At 54.0% G+C, this 18900-nt stretch overlaps 1 protein-coding gene across 4 annotated transcripts; it reads left to right on the forward strand.

Moving 5' to 3' along the window:
• The first annotated feature begins 1305 nt into the window (after nt 1–1305).
• Nucleotides 1306–17932, forward strand: Sun2 (Sad1 and UNC84 domain containing 2). Of its 4 annotated transcripts, none has more exons than XM_040754128.1 (18): nt 1306–1439; nt 3729–3885; nt 4633–4823; nt 4967–5107; nt 5991–6086; nt 6377–6470; nt 7840–7919; nt 9354–9481; nt 11858–12112; nt 12667–12744; nt 13108–13151; nt 13524–13689; nt 13977–14198; nt 14449–14533; nt 14872–14987; nt 15096–15263; nt 15446–15538; nt 16521–17932. In XM_040754128.1, the coding sequence occupies exons 2-18, from the start codon at nt 3764–3766 to the stop codon at nt 16632–16634; spliced, it is 2193 nt and encodes a 730-aa protein (XP_040610062.1). In that variant the 5' UTR covers nt 1306–1439; nt 3729–3763; the 3' UTR covers nt 16635–17932. The 4 variants fall into 4 exon arrangements, with proteins under 4 accessions (XP_040610062.1, XP_040610065.1, XP_040610063.1 ...); XM_040754131.1 differs by having other exon boundaries at nt 7846–7919; XM_040754129.1 differs by lacking the exon at nt 1306–1439 and adding an exon at nt 1824–1927.
• The last annotated feature ends 968 nt before the right edge of the window (nt 17933–18900 follow it).

Consider the following 18900-nt stretch of genomic DNA (forward strand, 5'->3'; position numbering starts at 1 on the left):
GTCAGTTCCCTGATTAGGGGCTGCTTCTAATCGGTGCCTTCCTTCTCTGCCAACATTCACGCAGGAGTCAGTACCCAGCAAGCTTAAGATGTTCAGAAGTAACACTAGTTAGCACAGCTGCCCTAAAATATTGTAAGGGTCTGGTTTTACACGGAGGTGGATCCAATACAGTACGAGCGTTTTCCTCAGTCTCCTACTGCCTTCTTAAACCAGCTTTTGCTATTTTATCGTTTCTTGTCCCATTTTTTTTCTTGGCTCTTTAACGCGATGGGCACTGGATCTCATCTTCCTTAGAAAAGAATGTACCAGAAGTGTTTTGTCCCCAGCTGCATCTGCTGAATCTTTTTTTGGGTTAGGGTGGAGGTTGGGGAACAGGCTCTTGGAGTCAGGCACTCACTCTAGGGGGAGGAAAGTGGAAGTATGTGTCACCAGCCCTACCGTCTGTCTCTTGCCACAGGCTGTGAACGGCGCCTTCCTTAAGACGAAATGCTGTTGTGAAAGTTTTGTTGGGGAGGAATGGGTTCTAGCCGCTTGGTTAGGCATGGAGTCCCACGCCTTTTATCCCAGCACTCAGGAGGCAGAGGCAGGCGGATCTCTGTGAGTTCGAGGCCAGCCTGGTCTACAGAGCGAGTCCCAGGACAGCTAGGGCTGTTACACAGAAAAATCTTGTCTCGAAAAATAAAGCAAAAGGAAAGAAAGAAACTCTGGACGTTCTGGCTAGGTATCCTGCCGATCCTGGAATCCAAACTTCACCCTCAGAATGGAAACAGAATTAATCTTCCAATCTCAACTTTACTTCTGAGTGGCTCTTCAAGAGAAACAAAACGAAACAGAAAACCTCCACGAACCTGTCCCCTTGTCTTTAAAATGGGCAGACACGGATGGCTTTGGCAAGCCGTCCACACCACCCGCACGCCACCCTTCAGCGCGAGCCCCCGAAGGGAACCTTCCACCCGCACCCTTCCCTCGGGCCATTTCCACAACACCCAGTGTGCGCCCTCACCTAAAGCCTTTAGGGCCCTGCGCGGGGCGCGCGTGGGCAGGGGCGCGCGAGGAGCACACTCAGCGCTCACAGCCCGGAGGTCGCACTCGCCTTCCACTTCCCACGCGCGCACTCCAGGGCCCACGCGGAGGGCGGGCCGAGCCGGGGCCTTTGTGTTCAAACCAGCCAATGGGCGGCGACGGAGGGCGGGGCGGGCCGTCTGGGCCCGGCCAATGGGCTGCAGGCTGTCAGCATTGACTGACAGGCGCACACATACACACTCGGCCACGCGCGCGCCGCCCTGCCCCACTCGCGCAGCGCGGGCCTCCGTCGGCTGCATTGTCCGCCCACCGACCCCGCGCCGTCCCGCGTCTCTGCTCCGCGCGCGTCCCGGGCCCGGCTCGGACCGGCGTGAGGCGCCGCCCTCGGGACCCCGACGCGGGAAGAGCCACGCAAGGTAAGGGACGGGGTGGACCCGCCTCCCTCGGACCCGCGCCTGCCTGACTCGGGTCGCCGTCCTGCGCCTCCCTGTCCGGCCAGGCCGGACCACTCCAGCCCCCGCGCGGCGCACGCCCCGGGCCACCCGCGGGCCGGCGCCCTGACGCATCGCGGTCACGGGGAGGGCGCTGTCCCCAGGCGGGACTTCCTCAGCAGCCTCCGGGGAGGAGGGCAGCCAAGACCCAGCCGCCCCAAACCGGCCCAGGGCAGTGCCACTGACCGATTCCTGGCACTGGAAGTTCCCAGCCTGCGCCACCTCCGCCTGTCACAACTCTGGGGGGGGGGGAGGAGAGAGAGAGGCCCATTTAGCTCAGTTCCAAAACAGCTTAACCCAACCAAACCAAAACAAAGCCATCGCGCGCCGGGGTGTGACTTAGAGCCAGGACAGGGGCTGAGCGCCTGGAGCACTCTGCGTGTCCCACGGGAAGTGGAGTGGAAATGTCACGTGTAAGATAGGGGCTACGTCTTAGTTGTAATGAGGGCTCTGGAGTGGGGAAGGATGTTTATCTGAGGGTTTGTAACTGACGGCGGGGTAGAGAAGTGTCTGTCCTAGCGACTCCCCACAGCGTAGACCTTTGTCATCTTGTGAAACCTGTATGGCTACTGTGGTAAACTATTTTGTGACAACAGGATGCAGCATGAAAAAGATAAGGGCCGTACAGCCCTGGGAGTGCTGGGAGGTGGCACACTGTAAGCGTTCAGTACCCTATCTCCCCACCCCCGGAATGATTAGATTCTTGCCAACAACAGCGTGGGTACTGCCTAAACATGTTCCCCCCTCCCCCGGCAAAGGCTTCCTCTGCTGCAGCAGGGCAGGGGTTAAGAGGAGGAGGGTGTAGGTGTCTGGAGCTCCCAGGTGGGGGTGGCAGTCATGGGTGGAACTACCTTATAAGGACTAGAATACAACCCAGGACCCAGGCCAACTTCCTGCGTTGGCTACTACCCGTTGGTCCCTTTACCAACACCGCTAAAGAGATTCAAGGATGCCAGATGGACATGCCTCCTGGGAAGGCGCCAGTTAGCCCAGACAGGAGGCTGCTTGTCTTGCTAGCTGGATGAACCCGACCTTCTGGTTTCCGTGGTCAGGGTTCAGGTGTGTTTCCCACCGCTGGGAGGTCGTTGTCTACCAGGACTATCAGGAGTGATACAAAGTCACAATACCTGGAGCTCTTGTTAGGATATACATTTTTAAATCCCTGCTGGCCCAGGCTCTGAGCCGCCTGTTTTGGTAATCAGCGATGAAAGCTTTGTTTACCAGCTTTGTTTACCTTCACTCACGTGTGCAAGGTCAGGTCTTTTCACCTTGGCCTTCTTACCAATGTCACCCCACCCCATGGGGTGACTGTGCCCGTCCCGTAGGCCAGACTGCAACAATACTCAACAGCTCCACCTTGTACCTTCTACGTTAGATCGTTAACAAATATTCATTGTGTAAGCACTGTGTAACCACATAGTTTACAGCTGTGCTCCAAGTGTGTGTTATATGGAGCTGTAACGCTATCCAAAAAACTTGTAAACCTTTTGATGGAATGCAAACGTCCAGACCCTGCAGCCCTCAGGTCTGAGCAGAGAGAGACCTGGCTAGTGTCCCAGGTTCCTCCCTTGTAGGTGGGGAATGATGGCCACCTTGCTTATGCCAGGGTCATTAATAAGTAGGAAAGGAACCAGATAGCCAGTGGTCACTTATCATTGCCACATCAAGATGTCACATTGCAAGGTGCTGAGGGACTGCAGAATATGAGCACCATGGCAATGTAGGGGTGAAGGGTTTGGGCACTCGGAATGTGGCGGGGGCCCTGAACCAGTGATTGTGACTGGAAGGAAGGAAAGGAACCGTGCCTGTGGAAAGGGAGCAAGGGTCTGAGGCTGGGCAGCATAGGAAGAGGATAAAGCACCCGTTTGGGGAGGGGAAGGGCTGGAGAGCACCCAGGAAATAGTTATCAAAGCACTACCAAGTGCCTGTCACAGGTCAATCTCCGCTGCTCATCAGAGGCCCAATTCTGGCTCCCACAGAGCTCAGCGCCAAGGAGGGTAAAGACAGCAACTAGGAAACCTTGCGAAAGGGGCCCTGGAAGAGGCTCCAGAGTCCTAAGTAAACCCCAAGGCAGGCAGTAGCCAGAGGTGAGTGGAGAGAGGCCCCGCATCACAGGGCTGCTTTGCCTGGTGTGCAGGGCACCTGTTCTCTGCAGTGAGGTAGTGTCTCCTCTGGGTAGCCCCACATCTTAAATGTTGTCCTGTCCCCCCCAAGTCTTTCTTCAGGAGAAGTCCCTACCCTGCCCCATCATGTCAAGACGAAGCCAGCGCCTCACACGCTACTCCCAGGATGACAACGATGGCAGCAGCAGCAGTGGCGCGAGCTCCGTGGCAGGAAGCCAGAGCACCCTGTTTAAAGACAGTCCTCTGAGGTAGGAGCAGCAGGCGGCTCCTCCTCGGGCCGCTCCTGTGGGTGGAGATGAGATGCCTGTGTTTGTTTGGTCAAGAGGGGTCTGCCTTTCTTCAAGAACCTGTAAGGTTGCCAGGACCCAGGATGCTGCCTTCGCCACACACTGTGAGCAGGGGCCACCCAGCCTCAGGTTCAGTGAACAGGAAGTGGGGAGAGGCAGCTTCACACAAAAGCCAGGCAGGAAACACCAAAGCTGTAAGCTGGGCTCACAACAGCAAGTCTACTGTGGACAGGTGTAGCGGTCCAGTCGCCTTCCCCAGGCCCACACCTCACATTTCACCATCTGTAGGGCCTCAGTAGCTGGCCTGTGACTGGACAGCAACGCCTGTCATCCTGCTCCCTTGCAGCCATAAGGCCCCTAAGGTTCTGGTTAGTCTGGGAGGCCAGGCCAGGTCAGGTTTGTCCAGGTTTTCACTAGGTTGTGGAAACGCCTAGTCCCACTAGGAAGCGTGGGTCAGTGTTTGGCTTTGAAGTTAGAAACCTGAATTGAACGATGGCTCCTACTGGCGAGCTCGCCCCTCTCTGGTGAGATTCAGTAACAGATGCCAGGAGCAGAGGAGTACCTGTGCTGGGAAACAGTCAGAAGTAGATGGGTTGTTGGTCGCCTGGCAACAAGACCTACCCACACAAAGTGGACCCACCAGGGCTGTTGGCTTCCCCTGCCTGGCTAGGCCGACTTCCTGCCTCTCCCCTCATGGCTGACCCACAGGACTTTGAAGAGGAAATCCAGCAACATGAAGCGCCTGTCCCCAGCTCCGCAGCTGGGCCCCTCCTCTGACTCCCACACCTCCTACTATAGCGAGTCTGTGGTTCGGGAGTCCTACATAGGCAGCCCCCGGGCCGCATCCCTTGCCAGAAGTGCCCTCCTGGATGACCGTCTACACAGTGAGCCGTACTGGAGTGAGTACCCCACTTCTCCCTCCTGAGACCTGGTCCCCAAAGTCCTGCCCTGTCGGTGCTCCTGGTGCTCTTCTGAGCATCCCTCAGCCCAGGTCCACCAGGGTGGATGCTGTGGAAGCTCATACAACCCCCACCCCTGCCAGGTGGGGACCTCCGGGGGAGGAGGAGGAGAGGCACAGGGGGCTCGGAGAGCAGCAAAGCCAACGGGCTCACCACGGAGAGCAAGGTCTCAGAGGACTTTTTCGGCTCTTCCTCAGGCTACTCTTCAGAGGATGACTTTGCAGGTAGGTACTGTCTCATTAGCCCATGTGAGTGGACTCTAAGGCTACAGGGGACCAAGGACACAAGGGGCACCTTGACAGTGTGAGAAGACCTCACATGTTGTGGGCACTTCCCAGCTTCACTGAGAGCCAGGGATAGTTAGTGGTAGACAATTTGCCTAGCAAACATACAACCTTGGGTGGTTCTCTGTCTCTCTCTCTCGTGCGCGCATGTGTGTGTGTGTGTGTGTGTGTTCCTACATGTGCACACCTAACTGGGTGTTGCACCACAGTTCTCCCTCCCGACCCAAGCAATACCTAAGACTTTTGTGTCCTAGATGTCCTCCACTAGTCTGTGAGTGACCCAGGACCATACCACTGTGTTTAGGGCAGTTTAACCTGGGACTCAAACATAGTCAATACTCAGTAATTTCTCTGCAGGAGTGATCCCCTTGTCTGGGTCTAAGCAACTGCCTGGAGTTTGTTAGCCAGGAGAGGGTGCAAAGGGGAAATAAGTTGTCAGGGCCTGGGGACGTGGCTCAGAGGCACAGTACAGTGCTCTAGCAAGCACAGGTCTCCAGCACCAGGAAAAAGATGTTGGAGATCTCCCATTCCATCAACTCACAAACATTCCTTGACCTACTGTGTGCTGGGCCAGTCTGATACTCTGGGAGGAGGATGAGAGGCTTAAGCTGGAGGGAAGCACAGGTCTCCAGCACCAGGAAAAAGATGTTGGAGATCTCCCATTCCATCAACTCACAAACATTCCTTGACCTACTGTGTGCTGGGCCAGTCTGATACTCTGGGAGGAGGATGAGAGGCTTAAGCTCGAGGGAAGATTGGGTTCCACATCCAGGGCTCACAGGGACTGTGAGGAGTTGAGTTTGCTTCCTTCCCTTCCCTGCAGGCTACACGGACTCTGAGCAGCATGGTTCAGGGTCAGGACTAAGGAGTGCAGCATCTCGGGCAGGCTCATTTGTCTGGACACTGGTCACTTTTCCAGGTGGGTGGTTGCTATGTGCTTGGCTACTTCCACACTCTGCAGCAGCCACTTCTTACTGTGTCTGACTGGACACCCAGGCCCAGCCCACGGAGTTGGGAAGGCCTGTTGTGGGGTAATCACTGGGCACCAGGAGCTGTGGGAAAGCCCTTGCAGGTTTGGGCAGGAGCCACTCCAGAATGGGCTGGGCATGGAGTGGGACGGAGGGTCAAGGGGTGGGCAGGTAGCACACAGATGGGGAAAGGTAGTGTGCTAAGTGTGACCAAGTCTTGGGCTTACTGGCCACTTTTCAGGCCGACTCTTTGGTCTTCTCTACTGGTGGGTTGGCACCACCTGGTACCGCCTGACGACTGCTGCCTCCCTCCTGGACGTCTTCGTCTTAACCAGGTGAGCAAGACTCCAGCCCTGATGATGAATCAGAAAGACCTGGTAGCACAGGGCTTGATAGAGCATCCGAGCTTTTGGCATTGTTAGTAACTCTTCCAGCCACACTCTGGGACACAGGTTTCCTAGGAACCAAGTACCACCCAGCTCAGCCACTTCCAGTCCTCAGAGAAAGGGTGGCTTTGCTCCTGCTGGCAAACCACAAACCATGAGGCACTAATTTAAAAGTGGGGTACAAAGTCCTGACTCCTCCTTAAGCCTGTGACAGGCTACATTCCAGAGGTGTCTGTTCATGGTCAGAAGCCATGAAGAGGCATTGTCCAAGGATGCTGTGGGGTTATTCCCCAAGTTCCCAAACCAGCTGGGCGGTGGTGGCTCACACCTTTAATCCCAGCACTCAGGAGGCAGAGGCAGGTGGATCTCTGTGAGTTCGAGGCCAGCCTGGTCAACAGAGCAAGTTTCAGGACAGCCTCCAAAAAAGCTACAGAGAAATCCTGTCTCGAAAAAAAAAAAAAAAAAAGTTCCCAAACCAGCAGAGCAGAGGCCTAGGGCCACGTGAGCACTGAGCAAAGGCTAGACCAGGAGGTCAGGGCATCTCTGGCCAAGGTCAGGTCATGGAGCATGGCTAGTGCTGCTGGGAACAGGGGCAGTCACCAGTGGACCCCAGAGAATGGAGAACCAGTCAGGAGCCAGTCCAGGTCAGCCTGTGCTGCCTATTAAGACCCTCTCTCAAAAATATATGTGTGGTGGGCGTGCGGGGTGGCTGCAGAGATGGCTCAGTGGTTAAGAACACTGGCTGCTCTTCCACAGAACAGATTCCTAGATCTTCCAGAGTTAGATTCCTAGTACCCACATGGTGACTCACGACCGTTTATAACTTCAAGTCCAGGGGATATAACGCCCTCTTCTGGACTCTGAAAGCACCTGCACTCACGCACTCATACGTCTACACATATACGCATAGTTAAAAATAAGTTTTAAAATTTGTAGAGCTTGGGCCCGGAGAGATGGCTCAGGTTAAGAGCACTGGCTGCTCTTCCAGAGGTCCTGAGTTCAGTTCCCAGCAACCACATGGTGGCTCACAACCATCTGTAATGAGATTTGGTGCCCAATTCTGGTGTGCAGGAATATACACAGACACAACACTGTATACATAATAAATAAATCTTAAAAAAAAATAGAATCCAAATTTCCCTACTCTTAGAACCTACAGGTACCATTCTGGTGGACTAGACTGGCCCTAGTCCCATGGGAAGCTCAAGGGTACATGTTTAATTCTAGTTTAGAATTCTAGAAAAGTCCCAAGGGACCCAGTGGAGCACGGAGGCCCAGATCCCACATCTGATGTCAGCCTTCTTTCTGCCCTCCCGAGGTCCAGGCACTTCTCGCTGAACCTGAAGACTTTCCTGTGGTTCCTCCTGTTCCTGCTGCTCCTGACTGGTCTCACCTATGGTGAGCAGGGAGGAAGGGAGGGGAGCTAGAGGCAGGGGCAGGGCGTGGCAGTGGCTGGGCTGACGGTGATCCAGTGGACTGCTGGGCCTGCTTTCTCATCCCCTCAACCCCGCCCTGCTGACCCAGGCTGTCCTGTCTGACAGTATCCCAGGGCTGAGGGGATATATGCCTCTTCTGACCTTGCTCTGGCTCTGGTACAGAGTGCCTCTGGGAGGAACATGCCCCTGGACAGCCACTCTGTGAGTAGCAAGCAGGAACTCTGAGCTATTATTAGGAGCAGTTATTTTCTCTGTATTCCAAATCAGGACAGAGTGTGCAAGTGGATTGTTTTTACAAGATCAAGTGAAACCTTTGGCTGCCTTTAAGCTAGAAGCTGTGAAACATCGAAAAAAGAACTGGCTGGGACATTAAGAGCTGCTCACCCACAGCCCTGCCTGGCACAGGACCTTCTTGTCGTCTTTGCCTCTGCTTCTCATGGGCAATTTCACTGAGTTTTCAGTTTCGTGTGATGTGGCTGTGTAGTCCCAGATTCACTTTCGATGACTGCAACAGCTTGTAGAGAGTTGTTTTCTTGTTTTGTTTTTTGGGGTTGTTGTTGTTGTTGTTGTTTTGGTTTTTGTCTTTGTTTTGTCTTTTGGGACGGGGCTTCTCTATGTAGCCTTTTTGTTTCCTATTACAAGAACAACTTGTTAATACCTAGTGGAAACTGGGCATCACCCTTAGAATAATAATTATTTTATGGCTTGTGACAGCGTAGTGTTTATCCTGTCAGCACTTTCCCAGGTATTGAGCACAGCTTAGTCTGAGCTTCACTGTTTTCTTGTGAGGTTGATGGAGCTGGTGTCTCAGCCAGGGCATGTGTAGGTGTGAGTAGGGAGGGCTCAGGGAGTGTGTCTACACAACCTAGTGACTGTGTATATTCCATTCGCCTTGCTGCTCATGGCAGATAACTAAGTGGCAAGCATGACTTGTCTTTCAGACACTCTGTTTCTCTGTGGTTGCAGTCTTGGGCCCTGATCCTGGGGCCTCGGTGTCCCACCTTGAAGAGGGTGCTGTGTGTCTTGAGTGATGCTCGGTGTCAGCAGCCCGTGGAGCTGCTCAGCCCACTCACAAATGACTGCTTGAGACACCTAACCCTTCTTCTGGATAGGGCAGCCAGTGGTAGTTGTCAAAGCTCCCCAGGGGGCTGTGCACTGAGACAGTGAGGACTACCATCAGGGCTGGGTTCCACCCTTGGAAATCTAGAGCTGGTAAAGGAAGGTGCTCTCACAGAAGTGTCACTGTCTTGGAATGATCGAAATAACCCAGAGACTGATACGAGCATGAATGAGCTGTGAGGTCAAAGGGTGTTGTTTCCACCCCTGGTAGAACAGCACTCACAATGAGTGACACAGGCCATATGACAGATTCTAAGCACTCTCTCCCTGTGCCTAGGTGCTTGGTATTTTTACCCCTTCGGGCTGCATACATTGCAGCCCACCTTGGCCTCCTGGTGGACAGCAAAGGAGAGCAGGAGGCAGCCGGAGGTGTGGGAATCCAGAGATGCCTCCCCACACTTGCAGGTGAGTCCATGGGTGCTGAGAGCGGGGAGTGGACTTCTCCGGCCTCACTTTACAGGTAGCACCCCAGCTCACACAAGCCACAAGACTGCAACACCCTTTTCTTGCTGTTGGAGGTATAGGTCATGGGGGAGCTAACTTTCCCCTAAACATGACTCAAGTTGTGTACATACTAAGAAAGCAGAAGGAAGGGGCTGGCAAACGGTCTTGTTGCCCTTCAGTGTGATTTCTCCATATTGCCACGGCTTCTGTGTGTAACATCCTGATCAGGCACCTCCCATCCTTCCCCCAACTTTAACTTGTGGCTTAAGATTCCAAGTATGTGGTTCTGGAAGGCCCAGTGGGCCCTTTTGGACTGATCCAGGACAGGTGGTTAGTGGGTTGCTTAGTGGGCCAGCTGCCCCCAGGTAATCTTTGTTCACCTACTAGGCTAGCCTGGGCTTGCTCCCATAGCAGCTCAGCTGTGTTCTAGGAAGGGGAAACAAGCCAGATGAGTTGGGACCTGGAGAATTATTAGGGACAGACCAGAAATAAGGAGGGAGAGGCAAGGAGAGGGAAGCCCCTCCAACAGGCAGCCTGCAGAAGCTGTAGACATGGGAATGAGAGACAGTGGTCAGTTTATAATCTGCTCAGGTCTTAAGATGGGGCAGGTGCAGGCTGCGCTTTCCAGGAGCCTGCAGTCAGTTGTGGTAGCAAGTGGACATATAACCAGAATGTAGTAGAAATACAGGACACCCAAAACTCTGTCCCAGGGCTGGGGGGCTTTTTCAGTGCACAACATGTTTGCTGTGTGAGTATGATCCCCAGTATGACTAATGCATACTTGTAACCCTGGTGCTGGGGGTGGTGATGGAGTCAGGCGGATCTTGAGGACTTGGCCAATCAGGCTAATGGTGAGCTCCAGGTCCAATGAGAAAGCCTGTCTCTAAAAATAAGGTGGAGAGCCATAGAGGGAGACGCCTAATGTCAACCTCTGGCCTCCCCTTGTGCACAAGCGAGTACATCTTCACATACATGTGCAAACCCACATGCGCACACACACACACACACACACACACACGAGCATGGCACACACAGATCTCTTCATCTCAGGAGGACATGGTGGCTTACACCTGTAGTCCTGGTACTTGGAAGGCTAAGGCAGTAGAATCACCGTGAATTTGCAGTTAGCCTGAACTACATAGTAAACCACAGGACAGTCTGGACTAAGTGAGACTCTTTCTCAACAAAACAAACAATGCACCCCCAACTCTTTGTCCTCTACTGATTGATTTGAACATCACTTGTACCCGCTGAGTTAAGCTTTTAAATTATGTATTCCAGTAAGGTCCTTTTCCTGACAATGATCTTAGTTCTTGAAATGATGGCCTTTGAAGAGATGAGGAGCAACTCAGTCTTGGGCCACTTTTCATTAGGAAAGGGGAAGTAAACCCAGCAGAGCTTGGTTTGTTTCTGCTAGTGTGGACACCAGTGAAGACTGCTGGTTTCGAGAGGTGATGGCAGGGCAGGGTGGAACAGGCTCCGAATGGATTCTGTGCTTGCAGCCTTTTGAGTCATGCAAGCATATGTTTAAAACAGAATTTCTAAAACCTGAAGTCTCTGCCCCAAAGTCCTTTGCCCTTTAAATTAGATTGCATTTTGTAATTTCTCTTGGCAAAGGTTTTGTTGTTTGACCAGAAACAGTCTTCAGAATTCATGACACACTATCCGATGCCAGCCTTAGTCTAAATGGCTGTTACTGTACCTTCTCTGTAGGACATTCATTTAAATGAGGAAAATGCAAAGCTTTTAAACTATTCCTCTTTTGCTGTGGTTATCTATGGAAGAGCAAAAGCATGTGAAAGCCAAAAGCTGCCCCCCATCCCAACCTTATACAGCTCATGGGGTGCCTAGATGGATCCTGTGACCATTCTGCAACTTCATGAAATTTTTCTGGCCAGTTCCTGTGTTCAGACGACCTCCTCACCCAGCCACCTTCCCCTCCACTCTGGGATCTGATGTTTACATGTTTAGGGAGCATTGCCCCGCCCCTCCCCCTGCAGTGCATGCCCTGTATCTCCTGGCACATGCCACAACTACTAGCCATGTCCCAGCTGGTTTTGCCTTTTTATTTTTTTTAAGTTTTTCTTTCCAAGAGAGAGGAGTCTCACTAGATATCCCTGGCTGTCCTAGAACTCATTCTGTAGACCAGGCTGGTCTCGAACTCACAGAGAGCTGCCTGCCTCTGCCTCCCGAGTGCTGGGATTAAAGGCGTGCACCTTGCTGTCATGTCCCAGCTGTGCTGAGTCAGGAGCCCATTGAATGCTCTTTCTGCCTGCTGTTTGAGTTCAGTCTTGTGGTAGGCTCCCCTGGGCCTTAACCTCTGTCCTTTCCCACCAGGCTGAGCAGCGAATCCTCTCCCGGGTACACTCCCTGGAGCGGCGCCTGGAAACTCTTGCTGCCGAGTTTTCCTCCAACTGGCAGAAAGAAGCCATACGGCTAGAACGCCTGGAGCTGAGGCAGGGGGCTACTGGTCACGGAGGCGGCAGTGGCCTGAGCCACGAAGATACCCTGTCTCTCCTGGAAGGGTTGGTGAGCCGTCGTGAGGCTGCCTTGAAGGAGGACTTGCGCAGGGACACAGTGTCTCGTATCCAGGTGGGGGAACAGCATTGCCTGGGTGTGGGACTGAACATCCCCTAAGGGTAATGCCATAGAAACCCCTGAAAGTGCACGTGTTGGGGTGAAGGAATCCAAGCAGGGCGTGAAGGGGACAGTAACGTATAACATAGAGTCACTTGCCAGGCACCCTGTCAAGGTGGGAATGACCATCTTCCATGTGGGAGTGCCTGGCATAGTGCCAGACACCAGTAAAGTGTTAGACACTAGGCGGTACTCCTTGTATTTCAGAGCCTTGCAGCATAAGGCCAGGAGCTGAAACCCTGCAGTTAAAAGTCCCAGAACAAGCCCAGTTACACTAGTCCTGGTCACAAGTGGTCCTCCAAGGGCAGCTGTCACACTTCAGTCTCTCAGGGCATGGTGACGCACACCTTTAGTCTCATTACTCAGGAGGCGGAGGCTGGTGGATCTCTGAGTTTGAGACCAGCCTGGTCTACATCTCGGAGTTCCAGGACAGCCAGGGCTACAGAGAGACCCTGTCTAAAACGAAACAAAGCAAACACAAAGACTAGTTTCCTCCTCATGTCTGGCAGGAAGAACTGGCCACCCTGAGGGCAGAGCATCACCAAGACTCGGAAGACCTCTTCAAGAAGATTGTCCAGGCCTCTCAGGTCAGTGGGCATGTAGCGCTGTACTGGGTATCTCACACAAACCCAGATCTGCCCTCGGCTCTTCCACGACTACTGCTGGGGTGTTGACTAGATGGGGAGTGTCTCATGCTCAGATAGATGCCCACGGGATGTGTATGGGACAGGGATGGTAGCTGCGCTGGGTGTGTTTGTGCTCAGTGAACGTAAACATAGTAAGAATGCGTCTAGAGAGACCCGCAGAAGGACTTCGGCTTCAACCGGTTTGATCTCTGCTCAAAGGGCTGGGAGGCCCCGAGGCAGGGATGTATGGTTAAGCAAAGAACAGGTCCTCAGATGTCTCTGAACTCTTCATTTCTTGTCCTTGTTCCTTCTTCCTGTTCCCAGGAGTCTGAGGCTCATGTCCAGCAACTGAAGACAGAGTGGCAAAGGTAATAGCTGCCATCTGGCCAAGGCCTCCTCTGCCGCCCCATTAGGGCTCTGCTGGTCCCTTGGGGAAGGCTGGTTGAAACTTAGCTTAGGGCCCTGCCTGCAGCGTCTCAGGGACAGGGCAGGTTGGTGAGGACTGGGGGTGGCAGGGCCCTGCAGTGAGGCCGGGGCCTGTGGGCTGGCCCATGTGACTCACGCTCTTATGACTGAGCTGGGAAGGCATGGTGTCGTGAATTGTGTACTCCAGAATTAGCTGAGACAGGCAAGCTAGTTCCCAAGTTCAGTGAGTGTCGGGCGTACGCCTATGACAGGAGTCTCTCCCTTCCTCACCGTGCCCTTCTCTTGCTTCCCCCCCCCCCCCGCCCCCCAACCAGGATGACCCAGGAGGCCTTCCAGCAGAGCTCTGTGAAGGAGCTGGGGCGGCTGGAGGCCCAGCTGGCCAGCCTGCGGCAAGAGCTGGCCGCCCTGACTCTGAGACAGGACTCCATGGCAGATGAGGTGGGACTGCTGCCACAGAAAATCCAGGCTGCCAGGGCTGATGTGAGTTGGAATTATGCAGAGCAGAGCCTGGGGCGAACATCTTCTCCAGACCACCCACCTGGGGGCGGGGTCTATCAGTGGGGCTGTATCCTGGCCTGTCGGTCTGGAGGCATATGCACCGTTAGACTGATGCAGACCTGGACTCTGGGGGAGATGCTTCCCGTTCCTGGTCATTGTTCCCTGGAAAGTAGTTCCTAACCTCTTCCCTCACTCTCAGGGTCACCAGCCCTGCCATAGCAACCCCTGGCCTTCTGCAAGTTTCTCAGTGTCACTGCTTTTGTCCCTAGGTGGAATCCCAGTTCCCTGACTGGGTCAGTCAGTTCCTTCTCCGCGATAGGGGTGCCGGTGGTGGACTCCTACAGAGAGACGAACTGCATGCTCAGCTGCAGGAGCTGGAGAGCAAGATCCTTGCCAGCATGGCTGAGATGCAGGGCAAGTCAGCCAGGGAGGCTGCAGCCTCTCTGGGACGGACACTGCAGAAAGAAGGCGTGGTCGGGGTGACGGAGGAGGTAAGGGATGCCTGCCCTCCCGGCACACTGCTTTCTTCCGGGAAGCTACAGACTTGAACAGTCCTATATAGCCAGCTCCTCACACATCCCAGGACATGAGTGACGGGCGTCCTGGCTGCATGTCTGGCCAAGTGTGGGTGGTGGAGGTGTACAAGGCCTGCTGGGTGCTGTTGGTGCCAGCAGCCAGTCCATGGGCATGTGGTGCCTGGGCCCCTTTCACACCACCACTGTCTCTGGGGACATGTTTCAGCAAGTGCACCGGATCGTCAAGCAGGCCCTGCAGCGCTACAGTGAGGATCGAATTGGAATGGTAGACTACGCCCTGGAATCAGGAGGTGTGTGCTGTCTTCACCGCTTGGCCTTAACTTGGTCCTTACTATGGCTAGTGCTAAGCCCAGGCAGCCCAGCGCTAAGCAGAGAGGGCTTGGGCTAGTACCGACCACACACCCAACCTGGACTCCCAACCAAGGCCACGATGGCTGAGGGAAGCCATGAGGTACTGGGTGGCATCTCTGGCTGGGAGAGGCCTTGTGAATCTGTGTTAGCACTGGGCTTGAGGTACATGTCCTTCATGGTCTGTGAGGAATCAGGCCATGGCTCTTCAGCCCTGGAACTGCCAGAGCTTATTGGGCCTCCCCACTGTGAGTTTTAAAACCTTGCTTTCCTGTGACAGGAGCCAGTGTTATCAGTACCCGCTGTTCCGAGACGTACGAGACAAAGACGGCCCTCCTCAGCCTCTTCGGCATCCCTCTGTGGTACCACTCTCAGTCACCCCGGGTCATTCTCCAGGTGGGCAGTCAGTGAGGCCCCATGACTCTGAACGCAGTGGGGGATGCCCCTGTCTCAGGCACAAGACCTGGATTAAAGCCTTACCCGACGCGCCTCTCACCCCTCCAGCCAGATGTGCACCCAGGCAACTGCTGGGCCTTCCAGGGGCCTGAGGGCTTTGCCGTGGTCCGCCTCTCTGCCCGGATCCGCCCCACAGCTGTCACCTTAGAGCACGTGCCCAAGGCCTTGTCACCCAACAGCACTATCTCCAGTGCTCCCAAGGACTTTGCCATCTTTGTGAGTACCTGGTCTGTGCGGGGTGGCGGGGTGGGGGTGTAGAGCAGGTGTCTTTGCTGAGTATCACATTTCAGTGGCCCTGGCAGTGAGGGGGTTAGTGCATTTAAGAGGAGAGCCAGACACCTGGTGAGAGTGAAGCGGCCCTCCCTGACTCTCCCCCGTTCCCGTATGCTTTTCTGCAGGGCTTTGATGAAGACCTGCAGCAGGAAGGGACACTTCTTGGCACGTTTGTCTACGACCAGGATGGGGAGCCTATCCAGACCTTCTATTTCCAGGTACACGATGTGTGCTCACGGGGTGGTCCCTCACAGCGTCAAGAGCAGGCTCTCCCTGTACTTGCGGTGCCAGGCACAGGGCTCAGAGATCTGTCTTTCGTCCTGCCTTAGTTCAGGGCACAGGGGAGAGATGACTCTCCTGTCTGTGACACAGCGATGACGGGCGCCACCGAAGTGAGTTCTATTAAAGAAGGGCTGTGACAAGGATGTAACTATGACGGATGTTCAGGATGACCATACAGTCAGCTAGAGTCTCAGAAAGGGCCTGTGGCCTGAATGGAAGTGGGCATTCCATCTTCCATGCCCGGCAGAGGCAGGCTCTGGTGCCAGCGATGGAGCTCAGTTCATTTTAATTCTTTGTGGTTGTTTTTCCTGTGTGTGTGTGTGTGAGAGAGAGAGAGAGGAGAGAGAGAGAATGTTTTGCTTGCATATATGTCTGTGCACCATTTGTTTGCCTGGTACCCTAGGAGACCAGAAGAGGGCTTTGGATGCCTTGGAACCAGAGTTACAGACTATAAGCTACCATATGGGTGCTGGGAATGGAACTAGATCACATGGAAAAGAAGCCAGTGCTCTTAACTGCTGGGCCAGCTTTTCAGTCCTGTAACACTATGGCTTTTAAGCATAGAGTACAGGCTAGATACACACTTCAGAAGACAGCAAGCCCTGTCCACAAGCCTCCCATGAAAGTTCCATGCACTGATAATGCTAACCATGGCTGGGAATGAATTCATTGGTCTCTGATGAATTGTGCTGGTCCTTGTTACTTACTTGGAATCCTGAAGTCTCCCAGGGCCTTTGGCCTAGGAACTTTGTTCTAGGAAATAGACAGAAACTTTAGAAATTCTGTGGATTTTTTTTTTTTGGTTATTTTTGAGCCCCAAGGGAGGAAACATCTGGCTGCTGAGGTGACTCCCTGAGCCCCTTCTGTTGGTGAGGTGTCAAAGGACACTGTGACATTGAGCCCCTTTTCTCTACCTAGACCTCTAAGATGACCACATATCAAGTTGTGGAGCTTCGGGTCCTGACCAACTGGGGCCACCCCGAGTATACATGCATCTACCGCTTCCGGGTGCACGGAGAGCCTGCCCACTAGTCATTTGAGACCTTGTGCCTGCTGCTAGCCATCCGGGAGGCTCACCCTTCCCAGCATCTACCCCTGCTCTGAGAGTAGGTGCACAGCAACCCACCACTGCCCGCACATGCTTGATTCGCTGACGTCCAGGAGCAGGAGTGAAGAGGCAGCATGTGTAGGGCGCCCTGCACAGCCAAGCAGCTTGAGGTTGCCAGCAGGCTCTCATGCCTCTCTCAGTCCTCCTAGAGCTAGACGCCTGCCAGGTGTATATATGTAGCATGCTTCGGAGGACTGGGAGACAGGAAGTGAAACTATATTTGGTGGAGGAACTGGCATCAGGGGGCCCCTGTAGGTGTCAAAGCCCCAGGGAGGTGAGCTAGGGGTCCTGTGGCCTTTTAGGGCAGTGCTCAGCACTATGCAGTGGGGATTGTCTCTGGCAGACGCTGGGTAAAGGCTTCTGTGCCCTTCCAGCATGGCAGGTACCATGGCCCATGGGGCCCCTGGGGTTTCTTGTATCCTGGAGGGTACCAGCTCCTGTGTGCCTCTGTGGACTGCTGTCTGTGCCAGCCTAGAGGGTCCCCAGTGTTGGGGACCATTGCTTTTCCTCCTGATGTGGGTGGGGCTCTATTCTGCACTTCATCCCTGCTGTACCCTGCCTGTGCCTGGAGCAAGCTTTCCATTCCCCCAAGGGAGGACCTAGGCTGTCTTTGGGGCCATTCCATCAGGGTAGGAGAGAGGGGAGATGACTTTGCAGGTTCTCCTGGTCCAGTGCCAAGGTGGTGAGGCTACACTAGCCCACTCCCATCTAATGAGACCCTAGTGAGGGCCCTGCCCATTCTAAAGCAAGTCCCTTAGGCTGTCAGCTCTGGTTTAGATTGTTTCCCTTCTGGTTCCTCCTCTAGGTGGGCAGTTGGGTAGGGGCTGGGAGGGAGGCTGACAGAAGTTACCTTGTATGGGGAGGAGGAAGAGACTTTTAGACTTAAGGGCCCTGCTGTATTATATATAGAATTCTCAAGTCTTTTTTTTTTTTAACTGAAAAGCTACAGGCTTGATTCCTAGCCCCATTCTGAGGGGCACCAGCTGTTACTCAGTTCCTAGTCCTGGCCTCTGAAGGGCTTGGCCCTGGTCTATGGGAAGGGTCAGAGGCGCTGCCAGGCAGGGCAAGCACAAGCCCTGCCCTCAGGGCTGTTTTGCGCTCTCCTGTCACAAATGCTGCACTGTTGGTTCTTAAAAAAAAAAAAAAAATCTCTCCAGACTCTAATTTATGCCTATGCAAAAAAATAAAATAAAAATAAAGACTGCCCAGGATCAATGCATTATGCATTGTTGTCGTCGTCCGTGTGTCCCCCCCCCATTGTCATCGTCCGTCCGTCCGTGTGCTCCCCCCCCCCCATTGTCACAGAGCAACTCAGCTGCTCTTGGAGATACAGGGAACCGAATTCTTAGCCAAATCACTGTACCCAAAGACTTAGTTCTAATGCTAAGAAACCCAGGCCTTTGGTTAAAAACCACTGGGATGAACTTGGAACCCCAGCTAAGGTCCACTCCAGTGTTTTCTGGACTTGAGGGCTAGCAGGAGGGAGTAAGATGACTTTAGGAGCTGTCAAAAGTACCGTGGAGGAGGATTCCCTGTCTCTGCTTAAACACCGGCAGAGGGTCTCAGGCTTAAGGAGGTGTCCCTGCAGGACCTGCCTGGGTCTGGGGGAGATCAGCTCAGGGTGATACTTTCACCAGGGCTCAGATGCCTCCTACTGACCATGGCATCTTGCCCAGAGCTGGTTCTTGCCATGGCTGAGAAAATAAAAGCAGGGACCGGTCAGCAGGCAGGAGAGAGCACTGGCTGGAGTACAAGTTGGCCCAGAGCCCAGAGACACGATCTGTCCTCATGGTCATTTCCACAAAACACACAGCACTGGGCAGGAAGAGCCCCAGCAAACAGTCCTGTAACTTGGCACACACCATCAGGGCTCAGTGTCTTTCCCACCTGAACAGGCTCAAACCCTCACAGCATTGTCTCCCTGACTTCCAACCCCAGCTGAATGCACCCTGCACCATGGCACATTCCTGTTACAACATCTCAGTGCCAGCCACCAAAGCCCTGACGACTGCTGCCTGTGATGCGAGGACCTGGCCACCTCCATCCCACTCCACCCTACAGCCTGTCCTAGAAGAGACGCTGCACATTCAAATTGCACATAAAGAAGGCGGGTTTTGCCCTTTTGAGACTGATGGATTAACAGCTTTATTCATTACTGACTACAAATGGGCTGGTATTTTCTCCAAATGG

This window comes from Mesocricetus auratus, unplaced genomic scaffold (assembly GCF_017639785.1).
Source record: "Mesocricetus auratus isolate SY011 unplaced genomic scaffold, BCM_Maur_2.0 Super-Scaffold_100010, whole genome shotgun sequence".
In the NCBI taxonomy this organism is placed as follows: Eukaryota; Metazoa; Chordata; class Mammalia; order Rodentia; family Cricetidae; genus Mesocricetus; species Mesocricetus auratus.

Excerpts from the sequence above, each read along its gene's own strand:
- Sun2 (XM_040754128.1), top strand. The coding sequence starts at position 3,764 with ATGTCAAGACGAAGCCAGCGCCTCACACGCTACTCCCAGGATGACAAC. Across the intron at positions 3,886-4,632 it reads TTTAAAGACAGTCCTCTGAG|GACTTTGAAGAGGAAATCCA; the intron begins GTAGGAGCAGCA and ends GCTGACCCACAG. Across the intron at positions 13,690-13,976 it reads TCCAGGCTGCCAGGGCTGAT|GTGGAATCCCAGTTCCCTGA; the intron begins GTGAGTTGGAAT and ends TTTTGTCCCTAG.